Below are 13748 nucleotides of genomic sequence, written 5' to 3'. Positions count from 1 at the left end.
CAAACATAAATCGGAGGGGTGGGTGCTGTGTCTGTCAATGAACATCATAGAAAAGGATTTTACGGTGAGTACAAAAATCCTATTTTCTCTTTCGTTCATTGACGGACACAGCACCTTAATCTTGACCTTAGGAACGTCCCCAAGCAGTGTCAAAAATGAGGGGTGGGAACAGAAAGAAAATAAACTCTACCCATAACAAAAACAACTCCTCCTCAGAGGAGTCGCAACCTCAAATGGCCACCTGTAAAACCTTGCGCCCGAAGCACGCGTCTGAAGATGCACCCACATCAACCTTGTAAAATTTGGTGAAATTGTGAACGGATGACCAGGTCGCCGCCTTACACACCTGGGAAACAGACGCTTGATGTCGGAAAGCCCAGGAGGCACCAATTGCCCTGGTAGAATGCGCCATGACAGGAAAGGGAGGCGCCCGCCCCCTTATGGCATAAGCCTGAACCACAATCTGTCTGGCCCACAGAGGAATGGTGGCTGACGGACCAGCCACCAATACAAAAAGAGTCCGACCTCCGGAAAGGAGCCATAGCAGACAGATACACCCGCAGCCCGGACCACATCCAAAGAATGTAAAGCAACCTCCTTGGGATGCGATGGCTGAGGACATAAAGACGGGACCACATGTCCTCATTTAGATGAAAGGCTGAAACAACCTTGGGAAGAAAAGAAGGCTGCGGACGCAGCACCGCCTTATCCTTGTGAAGTACCAAGTAGAGAAACTTGCATGACAAGGCTGCCAACTCAGACACACGCCTTGCAGATGTATTAGCCACTAGAAAGACTACTTTCTGAGAGAGTGTCAATAAGGGGATCTCCCTAATGTTTTCAAACGGCGATTTCTGAAGCACCGAGAGCACCAGATTCAAATACCATGGGGGCAGTAGCGGACATACCGGAGGAGCCCCATGCCGAACCCCCTGAACAAATGTATGCACCAATGAGTGAGTCGCCAGTGGTCGCTGAAAAAAAAGACAGCCAAAGCGGATATCGGCCCCTTAAGGGTGGATTCACACTTATGCAGTTTTAGCGCATTTTGCAGATTTGCACTGCAGTCCATTTAACATGGTTCCCCATGGAACATGTTCTGTAGTGAAAATATGCAAAATGCAAAAAAGCACAAAAAATGCATAGGTGTGAATCCAGCCTAATGGTGCTCAATGCAAGTTTCTGATCCACTCCTCGCTGCAAAAACAGCAGGATCCTGGAAACTGAATATGTACCCGGCCACCACCCCATCTCCTCACACATGGAGATGTAAGCCTTCCACATGCGATGATAAATCTTCCGGGAAGAAGATTTCCGCACCCTCAGCATAGTGGAAATCACCGAAGCTGACAGTCCTCGGTCCCTCAGCACCTGGCTTTCAACAGCCATGCCGTTAAAACCAGCGACGGTAAAGCAGGATGAAGACCTTGCGACAGCAGGTCCTCCTGTATCGGCAAGCCAAGGAACATCCGCCACCATTTGTACTATGTTGGCGTACCAAGGACATCGAGGCCAATCTGGGGCAATCCGAATCCCCTCGGCCTCCACTTTGCGTAGCGGATGAGGGAGGAGTCTGCGTGGGGGGAAAGGCATAAAATCAGCCGATAATGCCCCCATGGGGCCACTAACACGTCTGGTGCGTCCGCCCAGGGATCTTTTGACCTGGCCACAAATCTCTGTACCTTTCGATTGAGCCGAGAGGCTAAGAGATCCACATCTGGCATGCCCCACCTTAGGCAAATGAGCTGAAATACTTCTGGATGCATGGACCATTCGCCTTGGTCCAGCAACTGATGACTGAGGTAGTCCGCCTACCAATTTCTACACCCGGAATGTATACCGCTGACAGAGCACATGCCCCTCTGCCCACTGTAGGATGTGAGAGACCTCCAGCACTGTAGCTGAGCTCCTTGTCCCTCCTTGATGATTGACATAAGCCACCGCCGTGGAGTTGTCCGACTGGATCCTGACCGGACACCCCTGCAGCCTCTGCGACCATGTGGAGAGGCACAGCCTGATCGTCCGAAGCTACAGCACATTGATCAGCAGGCGGGATTCTTCCTGTGTCCAGTGACCCTGGTCTGACTGGATGCCCTAAAATCCCCCCCAGCCAGTCAGGCTGGTGTCCGTCGTGATCACCGTCCAATGAAGAGGAAGGAACGATGGGCTTCCCAGACCGAAGGGCTGGAGACCTCAGCCACCAGAGAAGCGAATCCCTGACTAGCTGGCTCACCTGAATTGGAAAATGTCAGAGATTTGTCCCATTTGGACAGGATCTCTCGAGTGTGGAATTGAGCATACGGTACCGCCTCGAAAGTGGCTACCATGAGACCCAGAACTTGCAAGCAAAAAAAATGCAAAAACGCAGCAACGACCCCCTGCGGGAAATCAATAACTGCACTGCAGATTGAAGAGTCTGCAGCTTGTTCGAAGGGATAAATACTCTCGCCTCTAAGGAGTCCAGAATCAACCCCAAGTACTCCAGGCGTTGAGTCGGCACCAACACTGACTTCTGGAAGTTCAACACCCAACCAAACTCCCGGAGAGCCTGTATGGGGATCACCACATCCTCCCTTAATTCTGAGGCAGAAGCTGCTCTCAGGAAGAGGTCATCCAGGTAACAAAAGACTGATCCCTCGTTGTTTTAGCAATGCCAGAATTGGGACCAGCACCTTGGTGAAGACCCTTGGCGCTGTCACTAGGCCAAAAGGGAAGAGCCACAAATTGGTAGTGCTCGTCCCTGACCACAAATCGCACAAACCTCTGGTGTCTGACGCATATGGGGGCATGCAAGTATGCGTCCTTGATGTCCAAAGATGCCAAGAAATACCCTTGATGCAGTGCAGCTACCATGGAACGAACCGATTCCATCCTGAACCTTCACGAAGCAATTGAGGGCCTTGAGATCCAGGACTGGGCGGACCCCTTCCTTCTTCAGGACTACAAACAGATTGGAGTACAATCCCTGAAACCTTTCCGATTTGAGTACAGGCACCATCACCCCCTTCAGAAGTAAGTCCTGTACAGCCCCAAATAGGGCCCCCCCGACGAGCCGGAAGAAGATGAAGGTTGGAGGGAAAAAAAATCTGTCTGGGGGACAAGAAAAACTTGTAGCCTGACAAAACTAGTTTGCATACCCACTGGTCGTAAAGGAGAGAGGTCCACCATACTGCAAGCTCCCAAAGGCGAACCCCCCACTTGAGAGTCAAGCGGGGGCAAACCTTCATGCGGCAGCTGATTTGCTTGCAGGTTTGGTTGGCTTGCAAAACCATGGACACTTTTGTACCTCGGCGGGCAACTCGTTGGACTGGGAATGAAAAAAAGGGCCTTGCCTACGGCGTAGCTCCTTATCCTTTCAGGACTGTGGGAGCAAAGTACTCTTTCAGTAACCCTCTTAATAATGTCATCCAGCCAAACAGCCTCTCGCCTTAGAAGGGCAAATCTGCCAGCACTTTCTTAGATGCCTGGTCCGCAGACCAGCATTTAAGCCAAATCAAGCGATGCGGCACCACTGCTGATACCGAGGCTCTAGAACGCAAAGGGACCGTATCCAGGGCCACATCACAGACATACTTAAGGCCATGCACCAACTGGTCTGCCAGTTCCACGCAGACTGGGGAAACCTGTTCCTTCCCCAACTCACGGTGCAACAACTCAGCCCATTCAGTAAGCGTTTGACACCAGGACTGTGGCTAACACCGGCTGCAATGCTGACCCCACCACCGTAAACATGGACCAGGCATCTGCCTCTGCCCTTCTGTTAGCAGGGTCCTTGAAAGAAGGGGACCCTTCCACCGGAATCATGGTCACCTTATTTAACCTGGATACCGGGGGTCAACAATGGGCAATGTCCATTTTTTCAGGAAACTCTCCTCAAAGGGGTAACGCACTGCAATTCATCTTGGGACTGAAAAGGCCCGCTGCGGACTTCCCCACTCCTTGTAAGTAAACTCTTATCAAAATAAGTTAAATAAGGAAACATCTTAGCAGTGCGGGCCGGCTTGTGGGACCCAAAAGGGACCGACACCTCTGTAGATGCCCCCTGCCATATCCTCTATCTTTAAGGTATCCCGCACCGCTGTGATAAGTGCTCCTACTATCGCTTTTTCCTGCACACGGATGCAGAGTCTTCCTCCTTACTGTCTGTATGGTCCTGGCCCGCATCCTCTGAAACATCAGAACAGGGGCCGCCTGCCACAGCGGGACCAGAGTCTGAATCACAGCTCTCCCCGGAAGATGGGGAGCATCTTTTACACCCCTTGCGCCTGAACGCCGCTTCTACCCTGGCAACAAATTATTCCAGGACCACCGATAGAGCATGCATAGGCACCGCAGGTGCAGGGGAACCGGTTGCTATAACAGGGGTGTCTGGAGAAGAAGCGCCAGCCTCTGACGCCATGTTGACCCACAGTCGCCTGTCACCCTTAGGGACATAAGGCAAGCAACAACAAATGTCCACCCACCTAACTGCCACAGACTGAGGGGCCCCCCCACAGGACTCACCACCCTGACCCAGGTGCTGCGCTGTGCTACCGCCATCCGCTCTCCCCTCTGCCTGCCACGAGGTGTCCTGTGTCCATTTTCTTGCTGTACCAGTCTAAACCAGGTGCCCAGCACTAGAGCACAACAGACCTGAGGCTACCAGAAAATGGCCGCCAGCTACCTCAGCAAAAAGCGCCTGAAAACAGCAGGAAAATGGCCGCTGGACTCCAAGAAAATGGCCGCGTTTCCCGCGACGGCCATTGCCCCCACATGGCGGCACAGACACTCAAAGACAGGGAAAAAATTTGTGGACCACCAACTGCAGCCCCCTGCCAGGACCTAGAGACCACCCAGAGGACCCCCGGCCAGGTATATGCTCCACACTCCCTATGCCCAGTCACACAGCGGCCCCTTAGAATGGGGAGGAGGGAAAGTGGCAGGGAGAAAAGAAAGGGAGAGAAAGAAAGAGAGAGACCCCCTAATCGACCTCCCAGGGAATGCTCAGCTGCTCCATCCTGTCTAAACAGGTGGAACCATATATACCCCTCCTGCAGGGACTGCTGGAAGCACTCCACAGACAGACCCATCATCTGAGCAGTACAGGGTGGCTGTCGGCCATGGCACACTGTGACTCGGACAGCAGTAGCCCGGTCATGTGTGTATCCTGGAGCATATAGCTCACCGCCGTCCCTGGACCAGAATGGGGCCTGTTGCGGCCGACCCAGCTTGTAGCTAAGGTCTGCACGCGCTCGATAGCCAGGCTGGGGAGACTACCAGGATCTATATTATCGAGCCTGTCACCCAGCCCGGCTGTTGATTGTAGATCACAGGAACCAAAAACAGCAAAAAAGAAAAAATTCCAAGGACCATTGGTCCCCACAGGGAGCCAGGTCCTTCTCCTAGACCAGGGAGAAAAAAACTGGAGCTGCAGGGAGCAGAGTGAAGGGTTATAGCCAGTAAGACTGCCCCTGGGCGGTGCTGTGTTTATGTGTTCTGCCTAGTCCTCTCCTAAAGGTGGCGTTATAACCCTAAGGTTAAGATTAAGGTGCTGTGTCCGTCAATGAACGAAAGAGAAATTACAGAAATGCAGATTGAAAAGGAAAGGTAATTTTTAATAAGGCTGGATTCACACCTATGCAGTTTTAGTGCTTTTTGCATTTTGCGGATTTGCACTACAGTCCATTTAACATGGTTTCCGATAGAACACGTTCCGTAGTGCAAATCTGCAAAATGCAAAAAGCACTAAAAATGCATAGGTGAATCCAGCCTCACATTCAATTACAATATGACTTGTGTCGAAATTGTATACACTTTATACATTTTTTGTTTATTTGCTAATTGTTTCCCATGATAATAATGCACAGAAAATAGGCCACAAGAAACTTGATGGTAGATTTATTAGATGTGGTAGGGAAATGCAGTGTAAATCAGTGAACAGGCATTCAAACAGATTTAAAGATATTGGTACTAGATAAACAATCACTGACCCATAAACTAGCAATCAATAGACTTGTAGCAATGTTAAATTAGACTATATCAGCTCCAAATCATGGTAAAGTATCGGCATGAACTGACCCAGGAAAAAAATGGTCTTGTGTGCAGTCCCAATAGTGGGTGGGGTGTATGTTTTCCTGAGGCAGGGGTATCCCTGGAGGTGGCTGCAAAGTACCTAGCGCCTAAGTGCAGGGCTCAAGTGCTGCGGGAACGCATGGGAACGGCGTTCCCGTACTATTTCCACAGCGGGAACGCCGTTCCCATTAGCTGTCTGAGGGCTGAGGCTATGCAGCGCGTAGTCCGCGCCGCTCCTCAGCCGCCGAGTGACTGGTTGCTAGGCAGGAGCCGCTCCGCATCTAGCAACCGGTCACATGACTTCGGCCGTGCACGTGGGCACGCACTGGCACGAGTCAGTGTGACACACGCTGCGCGCCTGCTTGGTTTCGGAGTTCCAGACTGTCCCCCCCGCTCCCCTCTACCCAGTGCATCCTGGGGCCACAGCTGCTGCACGTTTCCAGTTTACTTCTCCGGCTCCCCCGAGAACAGAAGGGAAGAGAATACCAGGAGGTCAGTCACTAGTGTGTAAGTTGCATTCTGCAATACCCTGCCAATACTCTGCAATACCCTGCCAATACTCTGCAATACATACCCTGCCAATACTCTGCAATACCCTGCCAATACTCTGCAATACCCTGCCAATACTCTGCAATACCCTGCCAATACTCTGCAATACCCTGCCAATACTCTGCAATACCCTGCCAATACCCTGCCAATACTCTGCCAATACCCTGCCAATACTCTGCCAATACCCTGCCAATACCCTGCCAATACTCTGCCAATACTCTGCAATACATACCCTGCCAATACTCTGCAATACCCTATCAATACTCTGCAATACCCTGCCAATACTCTGCAATACCCTGCCAATACTCTGCAATGCCCTATCAATACTCTGCAATGCCCTATCAATACTCTGCAATGCCCTATCAATACTCTGCAATGCCCTATCAATACTCTGCAATGCCCTATCAATACTCTGCAATGCCCTATCAATACTCTGCAATGCCCTATCAATACTCTGCAATGCCCTATCAATACTCTGCAATGCCCTGCCAATACTCTGCAATGCCCTATCAATACTCTGCAATACCCTGCCAATACTCTGCAATACCCTGCCAATACTCTGCAATACCCTGCCAATACTCTGCAATACCCTGCCAATACTCTGCAATACATACCCTGCAATACCCTGCCAATACCCTGCCAATTCCCTGCCGATACTTACTCTGCAATACTTACCCTGCCAATACTCTGCAATACCCTGCCAATACTCTGCAATACATACCCTGCCGATACTTACTCTGCAATACTTACCCTGCCAATACTTACTCTGACAAGACTCTGCAATACTTACCCTGCAATACCCAGCAATGCCCTGCCAATAATGTGCAATACCCAGCAATAATCTGCCAATACTCTGCAATACCCTGCCAATAATCTGCAATACATACCCTGCCAATAGTCTGCAATACTTACTCTGACAATACTCTGCAATACCCTGCCAATACTCTGCAATACCCCACCAATACTCTGCAATACATACCCTGCCAATACTCTGCAATACCCCACCAATACTCTGCAATACATACCCTGCCAATACTCTGCAATACCCCACCAATACTCTGCAATACATACCCTGCCAATACTCTGCAATACCCCGCCAATACTCTGCAATACATACCCTGCCGATACTTACTCTGCAATACTTACCCTGCCAATACTTACCCTGACAAGACTCTGCAATACCCTGCCAATACTCTGCAATACATACCCTGCAATACCCTGCCAATTCCCTGCCGATACTTACTCTGCAATACTTACCCTGCCAATACTCTGCAATACATACCCTGCCAATACTCTGCAATACCCTATCAATACTCTGCAATACCCTGCCAATACTCTGCAATACATACCCTGCCATACCCTGCCAATACTCTGCAATACCCTGCAATACCCTGCCAATACTCTGCAATACATACCCTGCAATACCCTGCCAATACCCTGCCAATTCCCTGCCGATACTTACTCTGCAATACTTACCCTGCCAATACTCTGCAATACATACCCTGCCAATACTCTGCAATACCCTATCAATACCCTGCCATACCCTGCCAATACTCTGCAATACCCTGCAATACCCTGCAATACCCTGCCAATACTCTGCAATACCCTGCAATACCCTGCAATACCCTGCCAATACTCTGCAATACCCTGCCAATACTCTGCAATACCCTGCCAATACTCTGCAATACCCTGCCAATACTCTGCAATACCCTGCCAATACTCTGCAATACCCTGCCAATACTCTGCAATACCCTGCCAATACTCTGCAATACCCTGCCAATACTCTGCAATACCCTGCCAATACTCTGCAATACATACCCTGCAATACCCTGCCAATACCCTGCCAATTCCCTGCCGATACTTACTCTGCAATACTTACCCTGCCAATACTCTGCAATACCCTGCCAATACTCTGCAATACATACCCTGCCGATACTTACTCTGCAATACTTACCCTGCCAATACTTACTCTGACAAGACTCTGCAATACTTACCCTGCAATGCCCTGCCAATAATGTGCAATACCCAGCAATAATCTGCCATACCCTGCCAATACTCTGCAATACCCTGCCAATACTCTGCAATACATACCCTGCCAATAGTCTGCAATACTTACTCTGACAATACTCTGCAATACCCTGCCAATACTCTGCAATACCCCACCAATACTCTGCAATACATACCCTGCCAATACTCTGCAATACCCTGCCAATACTCTGCAATACATACCCTGCCGATACTTACTCTGCAATACTTACCCTGCCAATACTTACCCTGACAAGACTCTGCAATACCCTGCCAATACTCTGCAATACATACCCTGCAATACCCTGCCAATACCCTGCCAATTCCCTGCCGATACTTACTCTGCAATACTTACCCTGCCAATACTCTGCAATACATACCCTGCCAATACTCTGCAATACCCTATCAATACTCTGCAATACCCTGCCAATACTCTGCAATACATACCCTGCCATACCCTGCCAATACTCTGCCAATACCCTGCCAATACTCTGCCAATACCCTGCCAATACCCTGCCAATACCCTGCCAATACTCTGCAATACCCTATCAATACTCTGCAATACCCTATCAATACTCTGCAATACCCTGCCAATACTCTGCAATACCCTGCCAATACTCTGCAATACATACCCTGCAATACATACCCTGCCATACCCTGCCAATACTCTGCAATACCCTATCAATACTCTGCAATACCCTATTGCCCTATCAATACTCTGCAATGCCCTATCAATACTCTGCAATACCCTGCCAATACTCTGCAATACCCTGCCAATACTCTGCAATACCCTGCCAATACTCTGCAATACCCTGCCAATACTCTGCAATACCCTGCCAATACTCTGCAATACATACCCTGCCAATACCCTGCCAATTCCCTGCCGATACTTACTCTGCAATACTTACCCTGCCAATACTCTGCAATACCCTGCCAATACTCTGCAATACATACCCTGCCGATACTTACTCTGCAATACTTACCCTGCCAATACTTACTCTGACAAGACTCTGCAATACTTACCCTGCAATACCCAGCAATGCCCTGCCAATAATGTGCAATACCCAGCAATAATCTGCCATACCCTGCCAATACTCTGCAATACCCTGCCAATAATCTGCAATACATACCCTGCCAATAGTCTGCAATACTTACTCTGACAATACTCTGCAATACCCTGCCAATACTCTGCAATACCCCACCAATACTCTGCAATACATACCCTGCCAATACTCTGCAATACCCTGCCAATACTCTGCAATACATACCCTGCCAATACTTACCCTGACAAGACTCTGCAATACTTACCCTGCAATACCCAGCAATGCCCTGCCAATAATCTGCAATACCCAGCAATAATCTGCCATACCCTGCCATTACTCTGCAATACCCTGCCAATACTTATCCTGCCAATATTCTGCAATACCCTGCCAATACTTACCCTGCCAATACATATTCTGCAAATACCCAGCCATACCCATCCATGCTCAGCCAAAATATTATTGGGGGAGATGACGTGGATATTACAGTGGCCGAGATGTATATTACAGTGGGGGAGATGTATATTGCAGTGGGGGACTATATGGTGGTGACATTTTCACAGGTTTTTGCAAATTCAGTTATTATTTGCTGATCCGAAAAATTATCCAATCTGTGACTCTGATCCAAGGAATGATCCGATCCGTGAGTTTTTTGATCCGTTGCCGATAATCTTGCACGGCAAGGGCAATGTTATTCCAGTTTGTGGGATATTTTCGAATTTGCTGTATTTGAATTTGGAACAGGGTGTATTTGTGTTAGAAATTCCCTGCGAGGGAAAGATCATCACCCATTGTGTTGATTATTCTGTTTGACAAGTTAACTTATTTTGTTTTTGTAAACTGGCACTTTACAATAAATGTTGTACTGTATTTTCTGTGAAATATATATGCATATGAGCGTACCTTTTTTTTTTTTTTTTTTTGGTGGGGGAGTGGATCTTGGGTGGGAGTTCCCACACTTTTTTCCCCAGGACTTGACCCCTGCCTAAGTGTCAGTGTTGTCTGGCTTACATTGGGGCCCTTCTGTATCTAGTGGACATGTAGCTGTCCCTTTAAAGAGTTTGCAGTAAAGGGCTAGGGGGCTGCTTAACCAGGAGTAGTCTTTATTGCCTGTGTAAAAGTTTAGATAAGCACATTAGTTCCCTGTGGCTTAGTCTCTCTGCTATTGTGTGGGCTCTCACACAGCTGCAGGTCTCAAAATCCAGTGACATGCTGTGGCTTAGTCCTCAGGCTCTATGGGTGCTCAATCTCTCGCAGGCTCAGACAGGCACTGCAGCAGGTCTGGATTCTCTGCATCCCCAGCCACAAAAGACCCCGATCTCTCTCAGAATGCCTGTAAAAACGCACCAGTTCTGTATGCAGGGAATCCAGATCCTTGTAGTTTATGGCTCCGTTAGCCCCCAATGTACAGCGCCCTTTAAAGACTACATATGCCATGATCCAATGCTGCACAGCAATTCCTCACTCTGATGCTCCAGTTGGCTGCAGCTCACCAATTGACTCAAATCCACTGCCAGGGGAAAGTGGGGGTAAGCGTAAATGAGAGATTAACACATGGCCACTCTGACACCATACTGCTGATTCTCAAACACACACAGCCTGCTCTGTAACACAGACCTCAGAGGGGGGTATGGTGGGGGTAGCCCACACAGAGCATGTAGCACACAGTTGCCAGCAGTGGGGAGCAGTGACAACCACTCCATTAGGGGCGCAGGGACACCACCCCCCTAATCCATGCAGGGCGCCGGACATATTGATTTCCATGTTTTTTTTTTTTTTTTAAGCACGATTAGAGCCCGAGGCTCTAATTGGCTTCAAAAAAGGGTGGGCCCGGGGCACAGAGCACTGCGCCCTGAGCCCACCCAGTGTGACAGTGTTTGTGGTTTGTTTGCTGCCCCCAAAATAAAAATGCAGCATCACACAGTCAGCTAAATATGTTTATTCTGCAATAAATAGCCTGCCTGCTCGTAACCTGTTAAATTTTAAATTTTAGCGCAGGGACACACCAAAGGCCTAACAGAGCACAATGGAAGATCAATTCCAGCAAGCCAACCACAATAGGGAATTGCCCTAATTTATAACTAGCTTTTAGAGTAAGGTGAACATAGATGGACTTTGCATTCAATCCTGAACTCCCCTTATTACTTTACCACTTCAGCTCTGGAAGATTTGGCCCCTTAATGACAGGCCATTTTTTGAGATACGGCACTGCATTATTTTAGCTGACAATTGCACAGTCATGCGACGCTTTACCAAAAACAAAATTGATGTCCTTTTTATCCCACAAATAGAGCTTTCTTTTGGTGGCATTTGATCAAATCTGCGGTTTTTATTTTTTGCACTATAAACAAAGCGCGACAATATAGCAAAAAAAACAACAATTTTCTTTACTTTTTGCTATAATACATATCCCCAAAAAAAAAAAATATATATATATATAAAAAAAAAAAAAACGAATTTAGGCCAATATATGTTTTTCAACATAGTTTTGGTTAAAAAAAAAAAAAAAAAAAAAAACTGCCCCGTTCTGCCTCTCCTCAGTGCTATTGTGGGCCGCAGGTGGACAGCAAGTCTGCGGAACCCGTGGGCACGCTTCCGCAGCGGGCATGCATGGCCATTAGCCACCCTGCTCGGACTGACGTACAGGTACATCGATTCGCGCAGGAGAGCCGACCTGCCGCAGTATATCTGCGTGAGCTGGTTGGCTAGTGGTTAATGGCATGTCATACTTCCCCGATCTGCATGGGTGTTGCTGGCCGGTAAGTTTCACTAGTGACAGTGTTCACTTCTCAAAGCGATCCACTATCATGCCAAATAATTTTTATGAGAAATAACTTATTAATGGTAAAACATTTTTTTTTCCATGCAGGCCAAACCACCAAAAGGCCAACAAGCTGAACAACCTACTATCAACAATGATGAAACATCTACTAACAACGATTGACTCAAAATAAATATTTTCTAAGGCCTTCACAATCAGCTGAAAAATCCAAGCCAAAAATCTACTCTATGCAAAGTTAAAATGGTTTTCCCCAACATTCTAAAATTTTCTTCTCCGACATTACAGAATAATGCACTTAGGATTTACATTAATAAGAAATAATAAAAGCACACTTGTTTTCATATAGTATCTGAAGTTTTTTTTTTTTTTGTTAATGATGAAAATGTAATGCTTCCCCAAAAAATTATAGTATCAACAAATGATTAGTGCATATACTTACTATAGCGTTTAAATATGGCTCAATACTTAAAGTAGAACTATAGGCAAAACGTTTTTTTCACTTTGGATAGAGTAATAGGAAAGGGTTATACTATAACCCCTGCCAGATTTTTTTTTCCCCCATCTGTATCCCATTGTGGAAATTTACTTTCACTTCCTTCCCCATAGCCAAAAACAGGAAGTAAAAAGAAAGCCCTGCAAATTAAGAGAATTCCTTAGCCCCAACCGAACCCACTAGTTTGCCTTTAGTTAAAGTTGAAGTCCAGCCTTGCCTTCAATTTTGCACAGTTGTACAGGCTCCTCTGGTGTACTGATTTCACTGCATACGGCAAGCTTCTCACAGTATGCACAAGAAGCTGCAGTAAGTGAGTTAGATCCTGTCTCATTTCTTGGTTGGAGGACATCCAGCGTTATCTAGCATTTTATCTTCCCAGACGACTTCCCTCACCCATCTCTTTCATTCTTTAGATTTTAGTTCTTTCAACCAAGGGGGCTCAACATCACATGTGGCCACTACATGTAGGTGGGGGTGTAGCAGCAATAATTCACAGTCAAGTGCAAAGAAAACTTGTATTGACCTAATGCAGGAACAGTTCACAACAAACCCAGTGGGAAGACTACCCAACACTCACGGTTTTCAGCCACGCGAAGGGAGCAAGTTTCAGCTGGACTGACAGTCTTTTAAAGCGGAGGTCCACCCTAAAGTGGACCTTCCGCTCATCGGAACCCTCCCCCCCTCCGGTGCCACAATCGGCACCTTTCAGGGGGGAGGGGGGTGCAGTTACCTGGATAATCCAGGTAACTGCACCCACTTCCGGGACAGCTCTCTGCGGAAAGGGGCGTAACTTACGCCCCTTTCCGCA

The 13748-nt window shown here is 47.9% G+C and overlaps 1 protein-coding gene across 6 annotated transcripts in view; it reads left to right on the top strand.

Annotated features, from left to right (window-relative positions):
• Positions 1–12788, top strand: part of P2RX6 (purinergic receptor P2X 6) — an 87847-nt gene extending 75059 nt beyond the window's left edge. For all 6 annotated transcript variants that reach the window (XM_077462093.1, XM_077462094.1, XM_077462092.1 and 3 more), the window contains one exon: positions 12535–12788. In XM_077462093.1, coding sequence (XP_077318219.1) covers positions 12535–12609 — 75 coding nt within the window. In that variant the 3' untranslated portion in view covers positions 12610–12788. The remainder of the gene's footprint in view (positions 1–12534) is intronic.
• The last annotated feature ends 960 nt before the right edge of the window (positions 12789–13748 follow it).

The sequence above is a fragment of the Lithobates pipiens genome, unplaced genomic scaffold (genome assembly GCF_037356315.1).
Source record: "Lithobates pipiens isolate NorthernLeopardFrog02 unplaced genomic scaffold, aLitPip1_a1.2 Scaffold_3, whole genome shotgun sequence".
NCBI classification, from domain to species: domain Eukaryota; kingdom Metazoa; phylum Chordata; class Amphibia; order Anura; family Ranidae; genus Lithobates; species Lithobates pipiens.
This window is presented reverse-complemented; position numbering and strand designations above follow the sequence as displayed.